The 25,464-nt window shown below is 36.1% G+C and overlaps 1 protein-coding gene and 1 long non-coding RNA gene across 3 annotated transcripts in view; one reads left to right on the forward strand and one right to left on the reverse strand.

Moving 5' to 3' along the window:
* The window catches only part of FAT4 (FAT atypical cadherin 4), a 173,468-nt gene extending 154,289 nt beyond the window's left edge, over positions 1 to 19,179 (forward strand). For both annotated transcript variants that reach the window (XM_081538149.1, XM_081538150.1), the window contains 6 exons: positions 2,321 to 2,406; positions 3,341 to 3,520; positions 6,509 to 6,633; positions 8,249 to 8,466; positions 12,573 to 12,834; positions 15,275 to 19,179. In XM_081538149.1, the coding sequence (XP_081394275.1) occupies positions 2,321 to 2,406; positions 3,341 to 3,520; positions 6,509 to 6,633; positions 8,249 to 8,466; positions 12,573 to 12,834; positions 15,275 to 17,139 (2,736 nt within the window). In that variant the 3' untranslated portion in view covers positions 17,140 to 19,179. The remainder of the gene's footprint in view (positions 1 to 2,320; positions 2,407 to 3,340; positions 3,521 to 6,508; positions 6,634 to 8,248; positions 8,467 to 12,572; positions 12,835 to 15,274) is intronic.
* On the reverse strand, positions 2,618 to 5,190 carry LOC145525360 (uncharacterized). Its single transcript, XR_014068134.1, has 2 exons — positions 3,319 to 5,190; positions 2,618 to 3,261 (listed from the first exon to the last, which is right to left on the reverse strand). It is a non-coding gene; the product is annotated as an uncharacterized LOC145525360 (long non-coding RNA).
* Positions 19,180 to 25,464: the final 6,285 nt, after the last annotated feature.

Raw genomic sequence — 25,464 nt, forward strand, 5'->3', positions numbered from 1 at the left:
ACATAGAGAGAGATGTGTTACCATATTGTTTTAGAAATAAATTGAAAGGAATTGTGCTTAAATTAATAGTCAACATAAGCATATATTGCATTATGAAAACCTAATACCTCTTCTGAGACTGAATGTCACTCAGTTTTATAGATCACTGGAAAAATTAACAATTAAAATAGTTAACTAAAAAAGGCATGAAAGTTTTGACATAAAATTGAGCATGTAAATGTTTCTTAAAATTAATAGTATTGGTGATAATTTCTTTGAGAAGGTGGCAAGAAAGAAATTTACACAGCTTATGAGAGTTTACTGTATGAAGTTTATAATCAGTTACAGTAATTAACTTACAGGAAAATTTTTAAATAGTTTAGCCAGTAATATTTGATGCACAGTAAGTATAAATTGGCCTTATTTATTATTTCTGAAATGTGAAGTATTTAAGATCTACTTTTAGAAATCCCATCTAAATATATATTTTTATGGTCAGTCCCACAAAATCATATGCGATATTGATAAAAATGTGATATTCAAGAAACAAATCATTTCCATACATAATGAAAGACAGGAAACCTGATTCTTTTGCATTTAAGTCAAAGGTAATGTTAGTTAACTTGCTTAACCACCCTGTTTTATGTTTCTTACCTTTGCTTTGCTTTGACTAAAATTAACTTCAAATGACAATCCTTCTTATAAATGCTCTCATAGTATTTATTTTTCTTCTCTAGAAGTGGACAAAGTGGGATTAGTCTTGTCCTACGGTATTCAAGTAAATTTAGGTAGAGTCTTTGGTTTTCTGCATTAGGAGAAACCATCAGTCCTTCTGTGTTTCTGGATTTGGGATTAGGCCTCTTATGATTTACTAGCTATGCTGTGAAATATCATACTCTGAATATCAACGTTATAATTTCACTAGTGAAAATATGCGAAGTTTTGCAGAATTTCACTGCTGTTTGGAAAACAAAGGAGGGGCATCACGACAGCCCTGTAGAGCACAGAGTAACACGAATACGCAACAAGCGTGGTCTTCACTGGGTCCCTGTCATCCCCAGCGGTCACTTCCCAATATGGGGAGCCCTGAATTCCATCATATTCTTGAGCCTGATGACCATGACTTGATGACTTTGTTTCTTGATCAAATGGAGTATTAACATGTTATACTAAACAGGTTTTTTTCTCAGGGGAATGTGCATCTCTTAAGATACAAAAATGACTACTGTAACTTGTGATTTAAATGATATTGGTGAGTTACTACTGTATAATAATATACAGTAATGCATTCACACTATAGATAAATGTGCTGTAATATGCCATTTGTAAAGAATGATTCTTAAAAATGAAAAGAGCATCTATATGACTTGTTTAAATCATCTCAAACTTTATCTTTAATATAAGTATTACAATCTTCATAGGTTGCAGTAGTAGTATTTATAGTATACTTTCAAAATCTTTTTGTGAATATGACTGAAATATTATTGGAAATAAACTTTTTTAAAATTAGACATCTATTTTTTTTGTTTGTTTTTTGGAACAGCTAGATAGCAGGATAAGCATTTTTCTTAAGATTGTAATCCTAGGAAGCTGTCTCACATCTAACGTATGATATCCTAAGAGATGTTAATGACATTCTTATTCTTTCATCTATAAAACAAGGGAGCTGGAGAAGATTTTTTAAAGCACTTTCCCACTTCTTACATGTAACAGTTTCACAGTTTTAGCTTTAGGTATATAAAGGAAATGTGTACCCCTAACTGGATCATGTATTATAATTGTGGGCTTTCCTGGTGGCTCAGATGGTAAAGAATCTGCCTGCAATACTGGAGACCTGGGTTCCATCCCTGGGTTGGGAAGATCCCCTGGAGAAGGGAATGCCTACCCACTCCAGTATTCTTTCCTGGAGAATTCCATAGACGGAGGAGCCTGGCAGGCCACAGTCCATATTGCCAATGCCTCATTTGAATTAGAATTGTATTATACTATTGGGTGGCTCAGAAAGCTTGTTTGAATTTTTCCGTAAGTTGTTATGGAAAAAACAAATGAACTTTCTGGCCAACTCAATGCATCAAAATTTTAATTCAATATAAAAATCATGTCCATGTAGAAACAAATTGCATTATAGTATACTATTGGGTTACTCAGAAAATTCATTTGGATTTTTCCATAAGATGTTATGAAAAAATCCAAATGATCTTTCTGGCCACTGAATCTATCAAAATTTTATTTCAATTTAAAGATCATGTCCATGCATAAACAAGTCCTGGGTGGTGTTAGCTGAAAAGAACAACAGGGATGATAGAGTTCATACTGAACATTTCTTTCTCTTGCTTTATAGGCAGCTTCTTTAACTGTGGACTCTTGTTCTGAGAACCAAGAAGCAGGATACTGCACTGTTAGTAATGTGGCAGTTTCAGATGACTGGTAAGTAAAATTATTAGTTTGATCTTTATTATTAATAAAAATTCAAAGTGAAATTACATTTTAAAATAATTTTATTATGCTAAGTATTATATAAAAGTTGAATATATTTTGTCCTCTCTAAAGGGATTTTCATACTAAACAACAAGAAGCTAATACTTAGTCTACAAAATGTGTAAAAACGGTATAAAAATGAAGTGGTACAGATGAGGATAAAGCTAGAGAAAGGAAAGCTTAACATAGCCTATCTTCTTTGAGAAGCTCCATGAAATAGTTGCCTGTGACTGGGGTCCTGCAAGAAGGTTAGGATAAGGATCCCATCCTCTTTTAAATATATTTTTGAAAGCTGTATGTGACAATGATTGACAAACATTTTTCAACAGTGCCTGAAGGTGAAATACAATCTTACCTCACCTAAAACATAAGTGATTTTTATAGAAATAGTTACAGAGAGAGAAAAAGAAATAGTGATACATCATCCATTTGCTTTAATTGACTTACTCGATTCCTTATTATCTCTGTAGTGAAGGAAAAATGTAATCTGACATTAATATTAGAGTTGTCACTTCTATTGCATTTTATTTTCTTTCTGAAAGTATGTGCCTTCTCAAAAACTTAACATTGTTATATATATCTCATTTGACTAACTGAAAATATTATTTCCACTAGTTTTGTAATTTTCTGTACCCTGAAAAATCTAACAATCCTGTAGGTATCTGTTTAGAAAATGTACATCCGTAAGTAACATTTTCCATTGATATGTACTATGTCTTAATACATGCCAGGAAAAGTTATAGTCATCCTTTCTTAAACTAAATATTCTACAGGAATCTACTGTATTGATACTAATACACATATCTTTCCTTTCTTATTTTTGATTGAAGTATAAGTGAGTTACAATGTTGTGCCAATCACATATCTTTCCTTTCTTATGCAGGACTCTGGACGTTCAGCCTAATCGAGTCACAGTTGGTGGTATTAGATCACTAGAACCAATCCTTCAGAGGAGAGGACACGTAGAAAGTCATGATTTTGTCGGGTGTATAATGGAGTTTGCAGTCAATGGAAGGCCACTGGAACCCAGCCAAGCTTTGGCAGCACAAGGGATCCTAGATCAGTATGGCAACCTCATTTCTTACTATTGTAAAGGAAGCTGTAACTACCAAAAGTGTATGATAATTGAGCATCAAAAGATGAAATTAGTGTGCTCAAAGCTCCAAAACTACCGAGTGTTTTATGCTGTTTTGAATTTTAAATATTTCCTTATAGCTGTGAGATTATAGGAAAATATATGTATGTGTGCATATATGCATGTAAATACTTTACATAGTTGTGAAAAGTATATGAGTTAAATAAGTAAATCACATAAAAAGGAACCTCGTACGTAGTAATATATAAGGGTTAGCAATAATGTGTACAAAATCGATTAGAGATTAAATAGTTTTACACTTAAATATACTAGTCCCTTGGTCTGGCTCTAGACTCAAATAAAGGGACAAGGGAGATCCCTGCTCTTGAGGAGTTCTTATTCTCTTTAAATTCCTGAATACTAGACTCTAGTGCAGTCATAATTAATGCCTGGCAATACCCCCTAATTTAGTTACTTCCCCTTCTTCAGTAGCTATATCATGCCTCTTCTTTACACAAACCACAGACATCATCTCTTGCATCGTTTTCCCAGCTAATGAATTTGCTTCCTAACTTGCTTAGAGAAAATTGAGGCGGATAAAAGCAAAACTTCCCAAAGCTCATTTCTCCACAGCTGCCCATGCAGCCTGTAGTCCACCCTGTAGCCTATCACTGAATGAATTGCTCCTAATTCTGAAAAGACCAACCCCCCTTTTACACCATAGACTTCATCTCCCCAAACTTTCTTAAAACAGCAATCCAGCTGTCTAAACAGTGTTTTTCTTATTTCAATGTAGGCTACTATTTCTTCCACTTCATAGTTTTAAAAAACTTTGTTATCCCATTTTCCATTTTTCTATCTTTGTCAAAATGACCCATAACCACTGTGTTGCTAAAATCAATGGTCAAGTCTCCTCTTATTTGAACTTCAGCAACACTGAGAACAACTCTATTAGTTTGTCCATCAGCACATGGTACACAGTTGGTTTTCTACTCTCATTTTTATCATCTTAACTCCTTCTGTTTTCTATCTGTATTCATTCTTTAAGTCATTAAAAAAAAATTTAAAGTCATTTTATACAGTCCTTGGTTTTAAGTACTGTCTCTAAAGCTAATAACTCTGAAATGTTTATCTTAAACCTGACCTCTCCTCTGAACTTTACCCTCATATCTGACAGCATACACAATATCCAGGGTGTATTTCTAACAAGTCTTTCAAACTTAATTTTAAAACTGAACTTCTGACCTTCCTTCCTGACTCCTCCCAAACCCACTCCTTATATTTTGTCTCATCTCAGATAATAATAACTCAGTCCACACACTTGGTCAACCACAATTTCTAGACCACCTTTGACGCCTCTCTTTCTGACAAAATGTGGTATGTCAATCCACCAGCAAACAGAACGATGCTTAAAAAACAGAAGTTATGTCAATCTGCTATATTTAAAATAGATAACCAACAAGGACCTACCGGATAGCATGGGGAATTCTGCTCAACATTCTATGATAACCTAAATGGGAAAAGAATTTGAAAAAGAATAGAAATATATATATCACTGAATCAGTTTGCTATATACCTGAAACTAACACAACATTGTCAATCAACTCTACTCCAATATAAAACAAACAAAAAAAATTAAAGAAAATATAAACAGAAATCAGTTCTTACCCTGACTTATAAGACTGACCTCCCCTTTGTCAACCAAAAGGACCTGGAACGTAAAGAGGCATAAAGGCAGTTTATTTGGGATCTTCAGATTGCAATTTAAGGGTCACAGATTCCAGGGGAACCCAAAGTAATGTCCCATTGGAAAGAAAATGAACAAGCATTTTGTTTGTTTATTTGTTTGTTTAGTAGGAGAAAGAGGGAAATTAATGCAGGCTTACACAAGTTGCTTATCAAAACTTTGGACTGGAAGGTAAAATTATTCTACGCGTATGATTGGATTCTGGAGCACACCTCATTTGTTACTAGGGGAAAGTGTATTTTCTTTAATCCAGGGAAATTCTGGTTCTCAGCATTATTCTTTCCTTTTTGCAACTCGGCAACTATTCAGCAGTTTAAATGTAGTGTTCAGCAAAGGTCCAGCATGGACAGCAAATATGGAAATCCTCAGGTCATGTCCCAGCCATTTCTGACATAGTTCTTTTCACATCTTTATCTTCCATACCATTATCTACCTCCTCCTTGTTCACATTGCTGCTCTGACTATATTCAGCCATTTAGTGTTCCTCAAACATGCCAAGGACACTTTCACTTCAGGACTCTCTCACTTGGCTCTTTCCTCTGCCGGGAAGATCTTTTACCATATATACTTTGCTCTCTCACTTTATTTAGGACTTCATGAAAACAAATCCTTGCTTCACTGTCTAACCTCTAACCTAGAGATCCAGGAACATCCCCCAAATGCTCCCAGACCTTCTTCTCTGCCTTCGTTTTCCCACAGAACTTCCTTCTTTGTAAACATACTACACATTTATCTAAAGTTTTTTGTCTGCCTCCCCTACAAGGAAAAAAAAAAAGTATTCCATGAACATATGGATTTTTTTCATCATTTTATCTCCATGCTTAGAACCATGTTTGACATGTAGTAGCCACTCAGTAAAGATCAGTTGCATGAGTCATTTAATGCAGGAGCTGGTACTCAGATAAACATGTGAAAGCACAGGAACCAAATTGTTTATTTGACCAAGAAGTTTTGCTCAATTAAGAATTAATTTAAAGGAGAAATGATCACCTCTTTCTTTACTGTTTAAGATGTTTTGCTTAATCTTGTCTTTTATGAATGAGGCAGGGCGTATGTTACAAGGCAACTTTTAGTTTGATTAGATGCTCCAAATATAGTTGCAACCTAAGTTTCAAAGAACTGAGTTCATGAAAACTAAACAAGTTAATAAAAGTGTACATCTAATTTTATCAAATTTCTCCCCCTGCCAGCTTTGTGCTCTATGTGTCTCTATTCTGATTTTATTTTAGATGTCCCAGACTAGAAGGCGCTTGTACTCACAGTCCCTGCCAGCATGGTGGCACGTGTACAGATCACTGGTCATGGCAGCAGTGTCATTGCAGGGAAGGACTGACTGGGAAATACTGTGAAAAATGTATGCAAGCTATTTTATCTTCCACTGGAAATTCTAATCACCATGAAAAGTATAAATATACCTACCTAAATATGTAATTGAATTACAAAAATTATGTTTTGATGCTAACTATTGAAAATATTAAATGGAGAATAATTGGTAAAATACAGTGACATGTTTTAATTCATGTTCTCAACCCAAGGAAGAGTGAAATCCTTTGAGAAATGTTACTAAATATGTCCTTAGTTTTCATTTTATAAATGTATCATTTAGTTATTTTTGTTTTATCTGTAGGAATGCTTGGAAATATACAAGACCGGAGCTATAGTCAGGTTTTGGTTTAATATTATCTGCCTTTATGGGATATTTCTCTGGTGAACATGTTGTGTTTGGTTGAAAAGTAAAAGTACTGAATTGCTGAACACTGAGTTCAAAACATGCAATGGCAATAAAATCTATTATAGTTAAAGGTGATACTTAAATTTTAAACTGCAACTATTGAAATTGGTTTCGAATATTACTTTTAAAATTTTTATTAGTTATTTGTTTCTAAATCCTAATATTATTAATAAGATATTAATGACATTCAAGAGTTCATTAGAGAATGGCATTCTCTAATTTCAGGCTGTTTATGACTAACTCTAATGGAATCTTTTTAATAGAATTGCTTTGTTGTCAGACAAGTGATTACTACCTAAATCATTGCATCTATCTGACCACTTTTCAAGTAGTCATTTGATTCTGCTATGAGAATGAATAGAAATTTATGATTAAGGATATACTATAATCAAAAAGATCTTACTAGCAGAGGTATGATTGTGTTTATTTAGGATAAAATCAAAACACAGAAAAAGTGCATTTTCACATGATATTGTTTTTAAATAATGAATATTTAGTAAGTAGGAATCTGATTATATTTGGAAAATAAAATGCCACTCATGTGACAAAAGCCTGTTCTGTGGTTCTTTTTAAAAAATTGAGGTACGATTCATACTACATAGTTTACCTTCTTAAAATGTACTGTTCACTGCTGAAGTCTTTTTGAGCTCATTTTCTTCGTGTTCTTTCTTTAGATCTGTTAGCTATAACACACTTACATACTTCAGAAGTGTGAACATTTATTAGATTATGAAAATATAATATATAGGATAATTATACATGGTTGCAAATTAAATCTATGTAATTATTAGCACTAATAAAGTTAGTTGCAAATATGAATGTTTGTACCCTTCTTTGTTCAAATTTTCCATGTTGGAGACTTAAAGATTACTCATTTTAGAAACACAGTGAAACTTATAATTAAATTTTTCAACTGTATATTTTTAGAATGTAGCTATCTCTCCAGGTATTCATAATGTATATAGCATGTATCAAATATTTTAATGAATATTTTCCAAATGAATAACTGTCACAAAATATTTTACATTTCATGGTTCCGACATAGATTTAAGTCTTTGAAATCAACTCACACAATAATTCTCAAGTGGCAATTATTTTTTCAGAGAAAGATTAGGGGACGCTGATTCCAAATCCTTAATAATTTAATTGTTCTTTTTTATAAATTTTTGTCACCAAAGAAAGTCTAAGAAATGCTTGTTGGATGCATTCATGTTTATCTTTCTTTGTTGTCTTTCAGCTATTACCCCGGACACAGCCTTATCATTAGAAGGCAAAGGGCGCTTGGACTACCACATGAGTCAGAATGAGAAGTGGGAATATTTGTTGAGACAGAGCATCCGAGGTGCCATGTTGGAGCCTTTTGGTGTGAACAGTCTGGAAGTAAAATTCAGGACAAGAAGCGAGAATGGCATTTTAATCCATATCCAAGAAAGCAGCAATTATACTACTGTGAAGGTAAGATAAAAGCTAATGGTGACTTCATTTGATTAGACCGCCTGCTGTGTCATGGTTTAAATCACTTCTCCCATAATTTCTATCCTTTTCTTTACAACCCATTAGAGTTCCAACTAATGCTGGGCACTATTCCAATATCATCTATCTTAACTATTCCTCAGGCATTGGCCAGAGTAACAAAGATCTGAATGGTTTGGTTTCTAAACACTTTTGTTTAGAATAGAGACCACTGCTGGGTAGGCCAGCAAAGAAAGAATTTGTTGCAATCCATTTTGCCAGACAAAAAATTTATATTGATTTTACCCTACTTTAAAACAAAGTAAAACCAAAAGATATGTCTCTGAAATGGAAAAAATACTTTTTTTCCAAGAATTATTCCAAACACTGATATGTATATATTAATTGGCAGGACAAGAATAAATTTTTGTTTTGAAATTTTCTGCCTTTATTCTGGAACATATTTATATTTGATTCACTATCCATGTAATGCCTGTGAAATTAAATATCTTTGGAATTTATTGTAAGTAAAATTTCAGTTAGCTTCTCCAAATAATTTCTAAATAAATATTTCTGCAACATTATATCTCATGGTTGATTTATCACTAGGCTTTCTACACATTTTTTTTCTCAGCTGTAAATGAGTTATATATATATATATATTCAGTATATTATAATTCTGCTCATAATTTTTATATTACCAGCAGAATTATTAGAATTTATATTAATAAATTCTTAAGAAAACAAACCCATATTTCCTGAATTATTTCCATTTATATATCAGTATTTTGAAAATTACTAAAAGCTTAGTTTATAAAGAAAGAAGCAATATACTTAGAAAATTAGTAGGTTCAATTCACATACAATGCTAAAAATAAAAACAGTCGATCACCTCTAAACTTCAGCCTCTTTATTCTCAAAATTTCTCTCCATTCAAGAGAACTCTGGTTGGTACGTGGCCTCTTATTTAGTGCTAAGTCATATCTGACTATTTTGCAACCCCGTGGACTGTAGCCCACTAGGCTCCTCTGTCCATGGGATTTTCCAGGCAAGAATGCTGGAGTGGGTTGTCATTTCCTTCTCCAGGGGATCTTCCTGACCTAGGGATTGAACCCATGTGTACTGCATTGACAGGCACATTTTTTTTACTGCCACCAGGGAAGCCTGTATATACCTTTAAATATTTACTACAAAAAGAAATGTTTCTAAGATTCTCATAATCTCCCTGGTCTAGCCATTCCCAACTGGGGGTGATTTTGATTTGGCAAAGCCTGGAAACATTTTTTATTGTCATGGTTGTTGGGGGCAGGGGAGAGGGGTACAACTACTGGCATCTAGTGGTTGGAAGTCAAATATGCTGCTAAATATCCTTCAACACACGACACAATAATACCCCGTAAGGAAGAGCCATCCAGTCTGAATGTCAGTGCTGCTGAGACTGAGAAACTCTGCCCAAATCCAGTTGGAGAATAACTTCAAGTTATAATTTTAACTCCATTATCGAAACAAAGAGCCCATTTCCAGAAGTAATAGAGTAACTGCAAAACAAAACACCTAAGTCATTGTTTAACGTTATTTGGTGCTTATAGTTTTCATTGAAAAGTGTATTCGAAGTAAAGAAAGCAGTAGACCTGCATATTCTTACAAGAAACATTTTTTATATGCATTGAGAGGCTTTGACATGAAGGTCTGTGCATTATCTGTTCAGCTTCTTCCAAGTCTTCGTGCCATTTAAATGACATATGAAATATTTCTGTATGTTATCTCTTTAAGCCAAGAGATACAAAAACAATGTGCTTGGAGAAATCAGAGACAGAATATTTTTCTTCCTCAAGGAAGAAGCTGAATGTCAGGATCCGTTTTTGCCACCATAAAAATTTTGCATTTCCAACAGGACACCAGAATGCAACTTCTCCAGATTGTGTTACATTGGTAGCAAGCACTTGGAGATTTCTTTTCTTCCTGAAGGGAAATTGAATCAAAATAATGACTAATGCAGGCCATTCACATTTCCTTTGTATGAAAATTTTGAAAGGTAGCTTTTCAGAGATTAAGGGGTTTGGCAGGTAGAGTAAATAGATTTAAAAAAAAAAACAAAACAGTGATTAAGGAAAACTGAACAGACAGGAAAAGAGTGACTGTTGTAAGCAGGCAAGTTACTTGGATGACAGTAATACGATCTGCTTATCCAGGCGAGGATAAGCTAGTTAGAATGTACTGTTACTTATCAATTAGTTTATCAGTGACCACGGGTCCTGGTTTTCTTCTGTCTTTCTTTTTTGGCTCAGTTTCTGACAGTTGCTTTCTCTCTCTCTTTCTTTCTTCATTCAGATTAAAAAAAAAAAAAAAGAAACTAAGGAGACAAAAATTCAGAGAGAAAAACAAAAGAAAAGCATTCTTATGTATCATGGTTTTTACACTGTATTTAAAGTGTTTTACATATCTCTCTTCTTTCCCCTCAGTTGGTTTATCACCTTATTTGAAAATGTAATACTGCTAGGCGATGGACTTTGTATTTACTCCAAATCATTCTGGTTTTGGCATATAGTTTGTTTGTTTTTGTTTTGAAGTAAGGACAGGTATGCCGTACAGACTTGGGATGATTCCAAGCCCTATAGAGTCAAAAAGAAATAAATAAATGAGCAAATCAATCTATGAATAAATAATACCAAGCAAAAAATGCACATGATATTTTGACAGCTAGGGTGGATAGAAGAGTTAGGTAGAGTATTATTGGGGAGAGGTAGAACGTGAAGAACGTTGTAATGGAAACATAGATTCCTATTCACCCTACTCCACACGTGGTGTGTTCCTTGGACCTTTTCATCAGAAATTGGTCAAATGAAAGAATGACATGGTGTGATCAATTAGGAGAGAAATATGAAGCTTGGAGAAGTCTTTTTGGAAGGCTTCTTTCCAAAAAGGACCCTGGCTAGAACCTAAGATGAATTGCTATAATTCCTGTGTGTGTTTCATGAGACTTTGTCCATTTGATGACATTACTGTCATTTAACCACAGTTTTCTTTTTTTTTTGTCCTGGGTTCAGTACTGGATTATATTATTATCTGGAGAAACATCTTTAATAAAATATTACATTATGAATAACGTAGGTAAATGTGTTAGGCATGTTTTCCACAGAGTAAAAATGAACTCATTTTTAGTTCTACCAGATGTGTTTGTTACATGTAGAAATAGCATTTGATCTGAGTGACAAACGGATCCATCCTTTCATTCCTGTCATTTGATGCTCAGTGCCACTTTATCCTCTGGTAGTAGTGACGGGATTGTGCTCTTTTCTTTTTTTTTTTTTTTCGTGAGAAGATTGTGCTCTTTTCATCCTGCTTATAAATTATTTCCTTTTCTAAGTGTCTACTTAGAAAACTGGAAACCTGGGAGCTGGACACTGGAGTCAGGGCCTCATGTTACCCAGTGTTCTAGTGGGCAAAGTAAAAGAAACCAAACATCCCTTAGATAAATATTAAAAGACAGCCAAGATAAACACTTGCCCAGACACCTCATTATTAAGAACTCACCCTTTATTCATTACAGTTGTCATCTCAATAAATGATATAAATAATAAGCATGATTTTAAAAAAAATAAAATTCCAGTGCATAACAGATGACAGGTAAAACAATGTATTTACGTTTTTACTTTTCCAACTATGCTTCATTTTTAGTTAAGCACTGATTTCTCTTCTTTTTTTAATGTTTTTTGATGGTTGTGGGCCATTTACTAAACAATATTTTTAACTCGCAATTGCCATTAAAATATAAGTAATCATAAAAAGGTGTGATTTACCTACCTTAGAGGAGTATTCACCTTATTATTATCTCACTTGTGTTCTGGAAAATGAATATATACACCTTGAAAAACTAGTTATAAATATAAGAATACCTTGAAAACTATTAAATGTGAACCTATTAACTGTGAAGGTATATGTTACTTAAAATCGTAAAGGCAATATAAGTAAATATACTCTCACACAACCAGACTCCTCAAGTGTTCTCTCCGCTTTAAGCTGATCAGTGTCTTAGTTTCTTTATACTTCTGCTTTTATTCAAGCATATCATAGTTTAGTTCTACATTGTTTTTTAATATGTTTTACAGATTAAGAATGGCAAAGTACATTTTACATCAGATGCTGGAATTGCGGGCAAAGTGGAGAGAAATATTCCCGAAGTCTATGTTGCTGATGGCCACTGGCATACTTTCCTAATTGGGAAAAATGGAACAGCCACGGTGTTGTCCGTTGACAGAATTCATAACAGAGACATCATTCACCCTACTCAGGATTTTGGTGGCCTGGACGTGCTCACTATATCTCTTGGAGGAATTCCTCCCAATCAAGCTCATCGAGATGCTCAAACAGGTAAATGCTTGTGCTGAGTGGAGGCATAAAAGAAAGATAAAATTGCTCCTATAAAAGTAGCTAGATGCCTGATAACATCCTTTAGGAATACTCCCTGGAGAAGGGAATGAAAACCCACTCCAGCATTCCCACCTGGAGAATTCCATGGACAGAGGAACCTGGCGGGCTACCATCCATGGGGTTGCAAAGGGTTGGATACGACTAAGTGACTGACACGTTCACTTTTACTTTTCAAGACCATCATAAATATCTTTAGAAGGTTAGTAATAAATTATTGGCTATCACTTTATTTAGCCATTTTCTACCAAGTTCATAATTCAGTCCAGGATGTTCTGATCCTTTCGTTGTGCACTAAACATTGATTTATACATTCATTCATTTACTCATCCATTTGTGCATTCACACAACAGATATTTACAGAGCCCTGTAGGTACTTGGCATGAACTACAATGGTGGACTCTTTCCATAGAATGCATGGTCCTGTAAGGAAGAGAAACATCAATCAAATCATTACACAAGGAAATATATTATTTTAACCTATGATAAATGATGTAAGGAAGAACATAGAATTCTAAGAGATTGCCATAAAGGGAGAAAGGGAGACTTCTCTGGAAACTGACATGAAAATGAGGATGGGAGGGAATGAAAAATTAATCTATATTGATGAGAACGAAGGGGGGAAAATAGATTGTCAGGATCACAGAACCCACAACACTGAGGGCTGATGTCACAAATCAAAGATGAAGTTGGAGAATGACAGGTCTTCCAGACCATGTGGCAATCCTGATCTCATTCTTGGAATAGTGAGAAGTTAATCACAGGAGTATCAAAATTACTGAAAAATACCTGAAAAATTAATCATAGGAGTATCAAAATTAGATATTCAGTGACATTAAAGATCTTTTGGGCTACACTATGGAAAGTGCATGGGAGAAGGACAAGAGGGGACTTGCATAAATTAGCTGGAAGATGCTGCAGGGATCTAGACAATGTATTTTGTGAGGATTGACTATGTGGTGGCAGGAGATTTAAAAGAAGGGGAGAGGGGATAGTATTAGGAATGAAAGTCAAATAAAATGTTAATGATTATGATAAAATTCAGAGAGGTTTCTGACCTTCCAACTAGAAGAAGGGTAGTGCCACTACAAGAGAAAACTGCAGAATGGTGCAAAAATAAGCACACCGATGGGGAACATCAAGATTTTGGTTTGGGGTTCTCTGAGTTTGGAGCATCTTTGAGAAAAGCCTTTGGGTAGATGGGTTAGAAATCCAGAGTAGACTGGTTGGAGATACATCATTAGGAGTTACTAGTGTCAAGCAGGTAACTGAAGCACTGGGCATGGATGTGATAACCAAGTGTGAGGGTGTAGACTGAAAAGAAAGCCTAAGGCCTTACCTTGAGTAACTCTAAGAGTCAGTGGTTGTGTAGAAGAAAATGAGATAGAAAGGGGACTAATTCATAGAAAGAAAACCAGGAGAATAGCAACAAAAGCAGATGTCCCAGGAGCTTATGGACATGGGATGGCAGTGACACTAGGGTGGAATGATGCATCAAATAAAAGGAAAATTGAAAAATGCATGCCAGAGTAATGTAGTCAAAGCATAAAAGTTAAAGCCTACATCATAATTAGTTCTTACATATTTAACTTGCTTTAGAATATGGACATTAATTCATTTGGATATTGTAAGAAAATAAGCCAATGTATATCACGCCCTTTTGTTAGTGACAAGATATATTCTTGAACTCTGTGACTGGAGTATTAGCAGTATTAGCACACAAATATTTGTCTAATAAAGTCTTTCTCAAACATTTTTTTTTTTAAATCACCATCCCCTAAAGAGCTGTTCTAGACCTTGTTTTCTAATCCCTGCCATCACTACTGTATGAAATGTTAATGCTACAGGTATATGCTATATCTGCCCTTTGGAAGCCCACAAGCCATGGTAATGGCTAAGATTTTTCTTTTATTCCTCAAGAACTTATGTTCAGCTCCTTGGTAGCAATATCACCTCCATTAAAACCACCAGAGCTAATGATTCAAGTTATAGGCCTATTTTGGTTCTTTTAAAGTATTTCTAAATTAAAATTTATTTTTATGTAATTATTTGTGTATAAACTATAAAAATAAAATCAATAGATGACTGAATGAAAGGAGAGATAAAATGAAAACTCAGCCAGTTCGAGCCCTTCATAAATCTTCAGAAAGAGCAGGATCCCATCAATCTGCTCCACCTTTTGGTCATGGCAGTCTTACATATCTTGCTAACTTACATTGTAACAGGCACAGATTCATTGTCTTGCACCTGGAGGATGGCTATGAGGTTGTGGTTTCTCAGATCTCATATCGTGATTGCAAAGCTTCCCTTTGCCAGATGAGTGGAGCCTTTTAAGCGTTTGGTTTTCCCTAAAACACCTTACAGCTCCTTCTTGCCCCTGCAGGGTTTGATGGCTGCATCGCTTCTATGCTTTACGGTGGAGAGAGTCTTCCTTTCAGTGGGAAACACAGCCTGGCCTCCATTTCTAAGACGGATCCCTCTGTGAAGATTGGCTGCCGCGGCCCGAACATCTGTGCCAGCAACCCGTGCTGGGGAGACCTGCTGTGCATCAACCAGTGGTACGCATACAAGTGCGTGCCCCCTGGGGACTGCGCCTCCCACCCGTGCCAGAACGGGGGCAGCTGTGAGCCAGGCCTACACTCCGGCTTCACCTGTAGCTGCCCAGAGTCGCACACAGGGAGGACATGTGAGATGGTGGTGGCCTGTCTTGGCGTCTCCTGTCCTCTGGGGAGGGTGTGCAAGGCTGGAAGCCCTGGAGGCCACATCTGTGTCCTGAGTTCAGGCCCCGAGGAGATCTCCCTGCCCCTGTGGGCCGTGCCTGCCATCGTGGGCAGCTGTGCCACCGTCCTGGCCCTCTTGGTCTTGAGCCTGATCCTGTGTAATCAGTGCAGGGGCAAGAAGGCCAACAGTCCCAAAGAGGAGAAGAAGCCGAAGGAGAAGAAGAAAAAGGGAAGTGAGAATGTTGCTTTCGATGACCCAGACAACATCCCTCCCTATGGGGAGGACATGACCGTGAGAAAACAGCCCGAAGGGAACCCGAAGCCAGACATCATTGAGAGGGAAAACCCCTACCTCATCTACGACGAGACCGATCTTCCCCACAACTCAGAGACCATCCCCAGCGCTCCTCTGGCTTCACCCGAGCAGGAGATAGAGCATTACGACATCGACAATGCCAGCAGCATCGCCCCTTCGGACGCAGACATCATCCAACACTACAAGCAGTTCCGCAGCCACACCCCGAAGTTTTCCATCCAGAGGCACAGCCCCCTGGGCTTCGCCAGGCAGTCCCCCATGCCCTTGGGAGCCAGCAGCTTGACATACCAGCCTTCCTATAGTCAAGGTCTCAGATCCAGTTCCCTTAGTCACTCGGCTTGCCCGACGCCCAACCCTCTGTCTCGACACAGTCCAGCCCCTTTCTCCAAGTCCTCCACTTTCTACAGGAACAGCCCGGCCAGGGAACTGCATCTCCCTATGAGGGATGGAAATACTTTAGAGATGCATGGTGATGCGTGCCAGCCAGGCATTTTCAATTATGCCACGAGGCTGGGAAGGAGAAGCAAGAGTCCTCAAGCCATGGCATCACATGGCTCTAGACCGGGGAGTCGCCTGAAGCAGCCCACTGGGCAGATCCCTCTGGAATCTTCTCCACCAGTAGGGCTCTCCATTGAAGAGGTGGAGAGGCTCAACACGCCTCGCCCCAGAAACCCAAGTATCTGCAGTGCAGATCACGGGAGGTCTTCTTCAGAAGAGGACTGCAGAAGGCCCCTGTCTAGAACGCGGAATCCAGCGGATGGCATCCCGGCTCCAGAATCTTCTTCTGATAGTGACTCGCACGAGTCTTTCACTTGCTCAGAAATGGAGTATGACAGGGAAAAGCCCATGGTATATACTTCCAGGATGCCCAAATTATCTCAAGTCAATGAATCGGATGCAGATGATGAAGATAATTATGGAGCCAGACTGAAGCCTAGAAGGTACCACGGCCGCAGGGCTGAGGGGGGACCTGTGGGCACACAGGCAGCAACACCGGGGGTTGCTGACAACACACTGCCCTTGAAGCTTGGGCAGCAAGCAGGGAATTTCAATTGGGACAACCTTTTGAACTGGGGCCCTGGCTTCGGCCATTATGTAGATGTTTTTAAAGATTTGGCATCTCTTCCAGAAAAAGCAGCAGCTAATGAAGAAGGCAAAGGTGGGACAACTAAGCCAGCCCCCAAAGATGGGGAGGCAGAACAGTACGTGTGAACTCTGTGTCCTGGCATTATAAAAATATAAAAAACAAGAAACAGAACATGGTAAGGTTGCCCACTAGGGTGGGTCACGTTTGCAAAAGAGGCCAGTAGGGACTGGTTGTTGGAGGGAAAGTTAAAAATAATAACCACAATGCTGCTGAAACAGACTCAAAACAACTCTTTTAATTTAAATATGCTTGGTTAAATTTCTTTTCCTGCATGCATCGTATTTTGTAACTAGTTATGTGGCATGCAGCATTTGGAAAGTTTTTTTTTTTGTCTTATTTACCAGTGTTTGATTTGTGACTTTTGAAATGAATACCATTGCTGAAATGAACTTGTGCTTTCACCGTGGGGTATGTGTATTGTTTCCATTGTATTATTATTGTTATGTTTTGCATTGCAAGATCCTTGAGGTTTAACCCATCTTTGTAAAGTGTAGAAAGAGCCCTCCTATCCTTAAATGAAAGACTAAGTATTAACACTTTTCAGAATTATAGATTCCGTATTCAATGTTGCTCTGAAATGTTTGAATAATTGAATGTTTTTCATGACAGTGGGTACTAAAGTTAAGTCATTTTGTTCAGCACTTTAGGACTTTATTTTTTACAAAGTTTTGTTAAAAATTCTGAAACGTTTTTGTAAACAGTTTTGGTCTTCTGACTTTCATCAGGCTTCCACTTGAAACAAAATGATTGCATGTTGTCACCAGGACACTGCCGCTCTCCTGTAAGGAATGAGGTCCTAGCAGCACTTCTCAGAGACATTTTTTAAAGTTATTTATTGAAAAATACTCTATGCTTTTAAAATTTTAAAGAATTGACCTAAAGAAAGCCTATGATTGGACTTAGTTTTCAACCATTTAACATTTACCCCAAGTACCCAGTTTTTATAATTTATATAAAGTCAAATTTCAACATGTCTTACTTTCTGTCATTTTGTAGATCCTTTTTTTTTTTTAATACCATGTAAAAACATTTCTTTTTTTACACCGAAGCTGTGTTTTTGATACTGATATTTTCCTATGCTGAATACTTTTCTTACTTTCAGGGAAGGTAAGAAAATACTTTTTTTACATTTGTTACTTATGTAACATTCATATTTTTCACAGTTTGATATTTGTAACATACTGTATGCTTTCTACTTTTAAATGCCAACAATAGAATTAAAATATTTATTTAAAATACTTTGCATTCATAGAGTAATTTTAATTTTTCATTTTCCCAGACTCTTTCCATGCCCAATTGAGAAAAGCCTTCACTTGTCAATAGGATATGGCAAGTTGAATGATATATGGGCAACATCATTTTCTTTTAAAAAACATGAATATGGATGATTGCCAGAACAGACATTTTAAGGTTGCTTTAGTGCATTCCTACCTGTCAGAGTTCTTGGACTTCCCTAGAGCATAATAAGTCTAGACTAAGTTGGGTCGTAGGGGACTGACTTTGTTATGAACCTGGTTTAAGCATTCTGGCAATAAATGCTTGGAAGTTCCCAGTAGAGCATGTTCACTAAAGGCCAGCTTTCAACCAGGCTTATAATAATAGGAGAGGCAATGAATTAAAGCTAATTATGGAAAAACGTCTGGGTCTCATTTTCTCCAAGGATTCAACTCCAAATTTTCTATACCCAGTGGTGGTTAGGAAGAATGACAGTGAAAACTCTGCTTATGCATACCTGTCTTTAATTTATTGATCACTCTGCTGCATAAATTCTAAACAAATTTTACATGCTATCTTAGCCAAGACAAACCCCTATTTTCACATAGTCACCCAAGAGTGAAACAATCCAGGTGAAGAGACTAGCCCAGAACAAACCCGCGGGTGTATAAATAGCTGTATCTGAAATAATAGGACTTCTGCAAATTATGTCACGACCTCAGAACTTTTTGTAATTAAATATCTGTCCCATACCTAATATTTGCTGAGAATATTATCCTCTCCTACTGGCTGTCTCTTATTGAATAGAAATTTTAACAATCTGTAAAAGTTTTTAGTATATAAAATATGGAAAAGCCTTTAGTAAATAAAATATTTTAATAATAACAACAGATTGAGGTATGTACCAGAATTATTTTGTTATTTAATAATGTTGAGATGATTATTTTTGCTTCAAGTAGAAAATAAAATGTGGGTATAACCTAAATTATAATATTCATGTAACATGATTTAGGGACTGAGTGTAAGATGTTAATCTAATTTTGGGCAATTTTTTGTCACCTGTGATGAGCCAACATGTTCCAGTATTTCCCTATGAATTTTAGTATTATGAATTTATGCACCAAATATGGGAACATGTTGATTGCTTTGCATAACTCAAAACAGGATACATTTTTTTCCAAGAAACTCTGAAGCATCTCAATGTCCTCAAGGATATAAACTCTATAATTGAGAACAGAGCTAAAAGTAAAATGATAAACATGATTATAGCTGAGAGTTAATGGTGAGGAATCTTTTGCCAAGATTCTGTATTCTAATTCTCTAAGAATTCTTTGTGAGATAGAGAATTACTATTCCCTTTATTAATCAATCCCAGTTTCTGTGTAAAACAGGATTTTTATCAGAAAATTTCTAGTCTTTCATCCTTCTTTAAATGTTTTCCATTGAAGCAAGAACAATACTTACACTGTATTATAAAACAAATCAGAAATGTATGGAATGAAATTTTCACTCAAATGAATAGTTACTGAAATAATGAAGTGGCATAACATTATTCTAGTGAAATGGGATTGAAGACAAATTGACAGGGTAACATGCATGCATGCTAAGTTGCTTCAGTTATGTCTGACTCTTTGCATCCCCATGGACTGTAGCCCACCAGGCTCCTCTCTCCATGGGATTCTCCAGGCAAGAATACTGGAGTGGGTTGTCATGCCCTCTTCCAGGGGATCTTCCTGAGCCAGGGATTGAACTCGCATCTCTTATTGTCTCCTGCATTGTCAGGTAGGTTCTTTACCACTAGTGCCACCTGGAAAGCCCTGTCAAGGTAACAGTCCTCACAAATTAATCGTTAGTGGTGACCTGCGCCTTCACAATAAATCTACGCCTTCAGAGTGTTAATCCAGCCTTGCAAGGGTATATTGAATTGCCTGGAATATAATCACTCTCTGGGGCTCTTACTGCATGTCTGTTGTAGAGAAAACATTGCTTTCTTTCAGGTGGAAACAGAAAACACCTTAGTGGGCTTGTTGCCAGGAGAGGCAGCTTGGGATTACTCAGCCACAAGATCCGTAGGCTTATATTGGTGACACTGCGCAGGACTCTGGTCACTCAGCTCTTAAGAAGGACATTGCTATTACTGTCAAGGCCGTTTCCAAAATTCCCTAAGTTAGCTGATTTCATTGATCACTTGTTCAGGTATGTTCAAGACAGTTGAGGAAAACAGCACCAGAAGGGACTGGAACACAACTTCTGCCTCCCATGTTGCTCTTAAAATTTTTACCCATGTGAAGGGTGAGGAGATTAACTGACTTAAACTATTGAAAGCTATAGTCTTTATAAATATTTTATTTATAAGAAAAAACAAACTATATCACCCTGTGACTTTATTACTTCCAGAAAACCCATCTAAGAGATCACTATGTTCATGCAAATGCTTTTTTATTTACTTGAATTCAACATTATGATAAAATTAATGTGTAAATTGTGAAAATGATTGCTAAATTTTGAATCAATAATTCAGCAATGCACTTTTCCTTTTTCCATTATTTTATGTCATAGATTCAATCTAAAAAGGACTAACATTCCAAGATGACTAAATTTACATTCCCCTTAGGAAAAATAAGCCTAGAAATGAAATGTCTTTTGGCATACATTTATTAGAGCTTTCAATGTGAAATAAAATATTAAAGTCTATGATTAATCTAGTATGTATTCCTTAAAGATATTTTGGGTGTAATGTCACATCATTAGTAATTTATATGATTGCCACTACTGAGCCATCCAGCAGTTTTAATAGTTTATCAGTCCAAGAGTTATAGATCAGTATTATACATTAATTCAGTATTTTCATTTATTATTAATAAGACAAAAGGCACCAGGTTCTAATAAATTTTGGTGCTTACAATTTTCATGCATACAGATGAATATCAGTGATTCAATTCTAACACGACCTATGCATCTATGATAATCACCACAAACAAATATACTTTAGACCAAAGACCATGAAGTACAGCATTCTCTGTCAATAATGAAACAGAGATATAAAGAAGTTCGATGTCCTGGGTGAATCCATTTAATCACAAACAATATTAAGTTTTCTCCACATGTCAGGCAGTCTTCTAGATCATGGGGTGAAAAAAGAAAGAAACTAGACAACATAAATGATGGAACATAACATTTTAGTAGATGGAGCTAGAAACACATCAATAAATGACAAATACAGCAACAATTATGTAGTGTGATGTCTAGAGGAGACAAATGCTTGCATGCCAACTAAAGCAGCATAAGGGCTAGATGTTGACATGGGAGTGCGCATGCTATTTCATTTTACTTGGCCCTGCTGTGAGGCTTGTGCAATCTTAGATCCCTGACCAGGGATTGAATCCCCAGCCCTCAGCAGTTAAAGGGTGGAGTCTTAACCACTGGACCACCAAGGGATTCCGGCATGCTATTTTAAATGGGTTGGTCAGGGAGGGCCTTTCTGGGGAGGTAACATTTGAGCAGAGTGCTCAATGAAGCAGAAAAGCAAGCTATGGACACGTATGGGTGATGCTGTTGCAGGCAGAGGCAGTGGTATGGGGAATCCCCCAGTAGGAGATCATTTCATGTTCAAGGAACAGCCAGAGTCACCGAGGCCAGACCATTGTCAACACATCAACAAAGACTGCACCACAGAAACCTTAGGGTCGAATGGATGTGAGGGTAAAGAGTAAGAATGATAATTCAGAACAGGCCCAGAGACAGAATGGTTGTTGAAGCAAACCTTCATTTGTGTATATTCTCTTGCCAAATAAGTGCATCTCTATATGCGAAGCAAACCCTGAGAACGTGGGTATGTACTCACTCTGCATTGATGCCTAAGATCCAAAAGACAAAAGAAGAGATGTTTTTAATTGAGATGAATGTCTGTGCTAACACTGATTGATTCATCCGATCCTCCATGACCAATCCAAACTGGTAGGCATATTAATAGGAAGCATATTAAGATATACAATAGTAAAGTAACCTATTTCTTTCCTGCTGAGGCATTGACATATCTGAAGTGTGTAATATTTACTGATTAGAAGGCTGTATAAATTTTAATTTTAAAAACTGACTTCTATTTTTACAAAGGGAATAATTTATGAGGAAAATATTTCAAGTGAGAGGAGATAGATTTATATCGGTGGGAAATAATGGCAAATGAAATATCTATAAGACAGGATAATAAATCTATGCCTATATTTTAGGCAACTAAAGCTTGTCCAAATATCTTATAATGAGTCTTTAATCATAATGAGTGTAGTTAACCTCCATCTTCACATTATGAATAAACTTTTTTCAAAGTTTGTTAGAATTTTGATAAGGATCCAAGTTGAGTGTAGTGAACCAGGATTAAGATATAAAGATGTACTCTCAGCATTTACCAGAAAAACTCTTGGAAGTTTTTTATGTACATATGTCGTATGTACATTGTACATACATCATATGTACATTTGACATATGTACAATGTACATATGTTATACTCATAATTATGTTAGAATCCACATAGACAATTGTGACAAATGTGTAACTGGCATCATACAGGTAACTTAAGGACTCTTTGTATCTCTTAAAAGAATGTGCTGAACAAATGGACAGATTCGTCAAATCCTCATATGTCATGTGATAGATTCAAGGTAGAAATGCTTGTGAGAGAACCTCCGTATCTGAAGATATATAATGAAAATGAAAAGACCCGCAGAATATTTAAAAACACACTGTATAAAGGGACACAATTTCCGTGTGATCCATTTGGATACTTACAATTTTATTAGTTTATGAATCATGTTGCCAGAGTCCCAAATCAGTTTGCAAAGTACAAAGTGCAGTCATCATGGTCTTCTGGCAGAAAGTTGGAATCTTAATCTGTGTACCATTCTAGCCCAAATAAAATAACCACCAATGTACAAAGTTCTTTGGCAGCGTCAATGAGTTCCCTGTTTCAAATTGAAACCACATTGTGTGTGGTACAGATGTTGATCAAAATAAGGCTCTGTTTTGCCACAGCAGTCTGCTCACTGAAGTCATCCTTTCCTTACTCTATTTGCAGTCTTAGACCAGAATGCTATGGAGAGCAGAGCTATTAGTGCTTGATTTCAATGTCGAAAAGTAAGACACCTAGGGAAATATCCCTTTAGGAAACAGTATAAGACAATAAGTGCAGCATAGCCTACTCCAAAAATGTGTTAATTCATTTAGCGCTATGAATCTGAAGATGTCATGTACTGAATCTGGGGTAATGCTCATCGGAAAGTCAGATGATAAGATGGACTCTCTATGGAACATGGCTTTGGATAAACAGAGAATGAAAAAATGGCTGCCCTCTGGCTTTGGGAGAACTGTCATCATGAAGCTTGATTTGATGATCTCTACTAACAGGAAACCATTCATGTCTTTAACATATTTCTTCCAGCTGATGCAAAAGGCTTATGATTGCACATGCTGCACACACTGATACATGGATCTGGAGAGTGAATCAAAGCCAGGATCTTTTTTTTTTCTTTTAAGTTTTATAGATAGCGATTATAGAATAGTGTTTCCTGCAAGAGAGTGGTTTGGACTGTCAGTATTATAAGACGGAAAAAGTACATTCACATTTAAAGCTGTCTTAATTTATGCAGCTTCAGATCAAGAACAGAGTGAGTCCAAAAAATGGTCAAGAAATTTTGAAGTGGCAAAGTCAATTATCTGTAATTTATAGGCAGCTTTTTATCCAAATTAAAGCACAGTTCTTGGCCACTCTGCATTTAATGGGCCCTTCTAAATAGATATTTGCAGGACATCAAATTAAAGTATAACTACTCCCTATAAATTAGTCAGTAAGTGGGTCTTAGTAATGCATACTTTCAAAAATTTGTTCAGTATTGTATGCCAAGCGCTGGGAAGAAATTGGTGAATAACGATGACTTTTGCCTTCAAGGGGCTTGTGATTTTTGGTGACTCTACTCTCCTTTCCCCAAATACTTTAAAATTTGCATAGTTCTGTTTTCAAAGAGTTATTTCAATATTTCCAAAGACATGTCCATTTTGTACTCAGATGTGCTTTACATACATTTTTTTGGACAATTGATATCATCAATAACCTTCTAGGGACTTCCCTGTCGGTCCAGTGGTTAAGACTTTTGCCTTCCAATACAGGGTACACAGGTTAGATCCCTAGTCAGGGAACTAAGATCCCACACAGCCTCCAAGCCAAAAAAAAGCAACAAAATAAACAGAACATAAAACAGAAACAATATTGTAACATATTCAATAAAGAGTTTACAAATGGTCCATATCAAAAAAAAATCATAAAATTATTTTAAAAATAACCTAAACTTTGGTCATCTGCATTTTCAAAAGTAACAAAATAATAGGTTTATTGAGATTTTAAGAACACAAGTGCTTGAACTAAGGAAATTTGCTGACATCTTTCAGCAGTTCCTTCATTATCTAATTATGTAAGACTTAGTTAAAATTCCTGGCCTTTGAAAGCTTTTTCTCTGAACTAACCATTATCAGCTTTGTCTTATCTTTTACCACTTATTTTGAAACTGGTTCATTTGGTTTCAGGATTATACTTTTTCACAGAATTTGGTGTCATCCATCCTCAGCAAAAAGTAGGTTATCTAGATTCACCATGTTTTGCTGAGTTTATGGTAAATAAGGCTGAAGTATAATTTGGGTAAAATGACTGAATAATTACCTCTGATAAGTTGTCTAGCTATCTCAAACTTCCATTTGCCTTCCAATTCTGATGCTTTTAATTTTTCATTTTAATTTCTCTGGACCCTATTCAAATTGTCATAAGATCCATTTTTGGCTGCATTCTGTGGAAAGGAAACATTCAAAATTGTGAAGAAAAAAAGAATAATCAAATGGTTCATTTTTTTTTCCTGACATTTTTGATTTTACAACCATATATTTTCTCTAATTATTCTTAAGAAACTGAATAAAATACCTCCATGTGTCTTTGTTTTATTTGTAAATTTCCTCTGGAGTATTCAGTATCATTTCATGTTACATTTTAAGACTTTCATTTTAGCAAATTGCACATCTCCTAAAAGGTATTGCACGAAATAACTGGCAAAAATATTTTCATAGGGTCAGTCATCATCATGAAATAACTTGAAAAATAGAATCTAGTGTTCAGTTTCAGTTCAGTTTCAGTTTA

The sequence above is a fragment of the Giraffa tippelskirchi genome, chromosome 11 (assembly GCF_054371585.1).
Source record: "Giraffa tippelskirchi isolate mGirTip1 chromosome 11, T2T-mGirTip1v1.2.pri, whole genome shotgun sequence".
Classification (NCBI taxonomy): domain Eukaryota; kingdom Metazoa; phylum Chordata; class Mammalia; order Artiodactyla; family Giraffidae; genus Giraffa; species Giraffa tippelskirchi.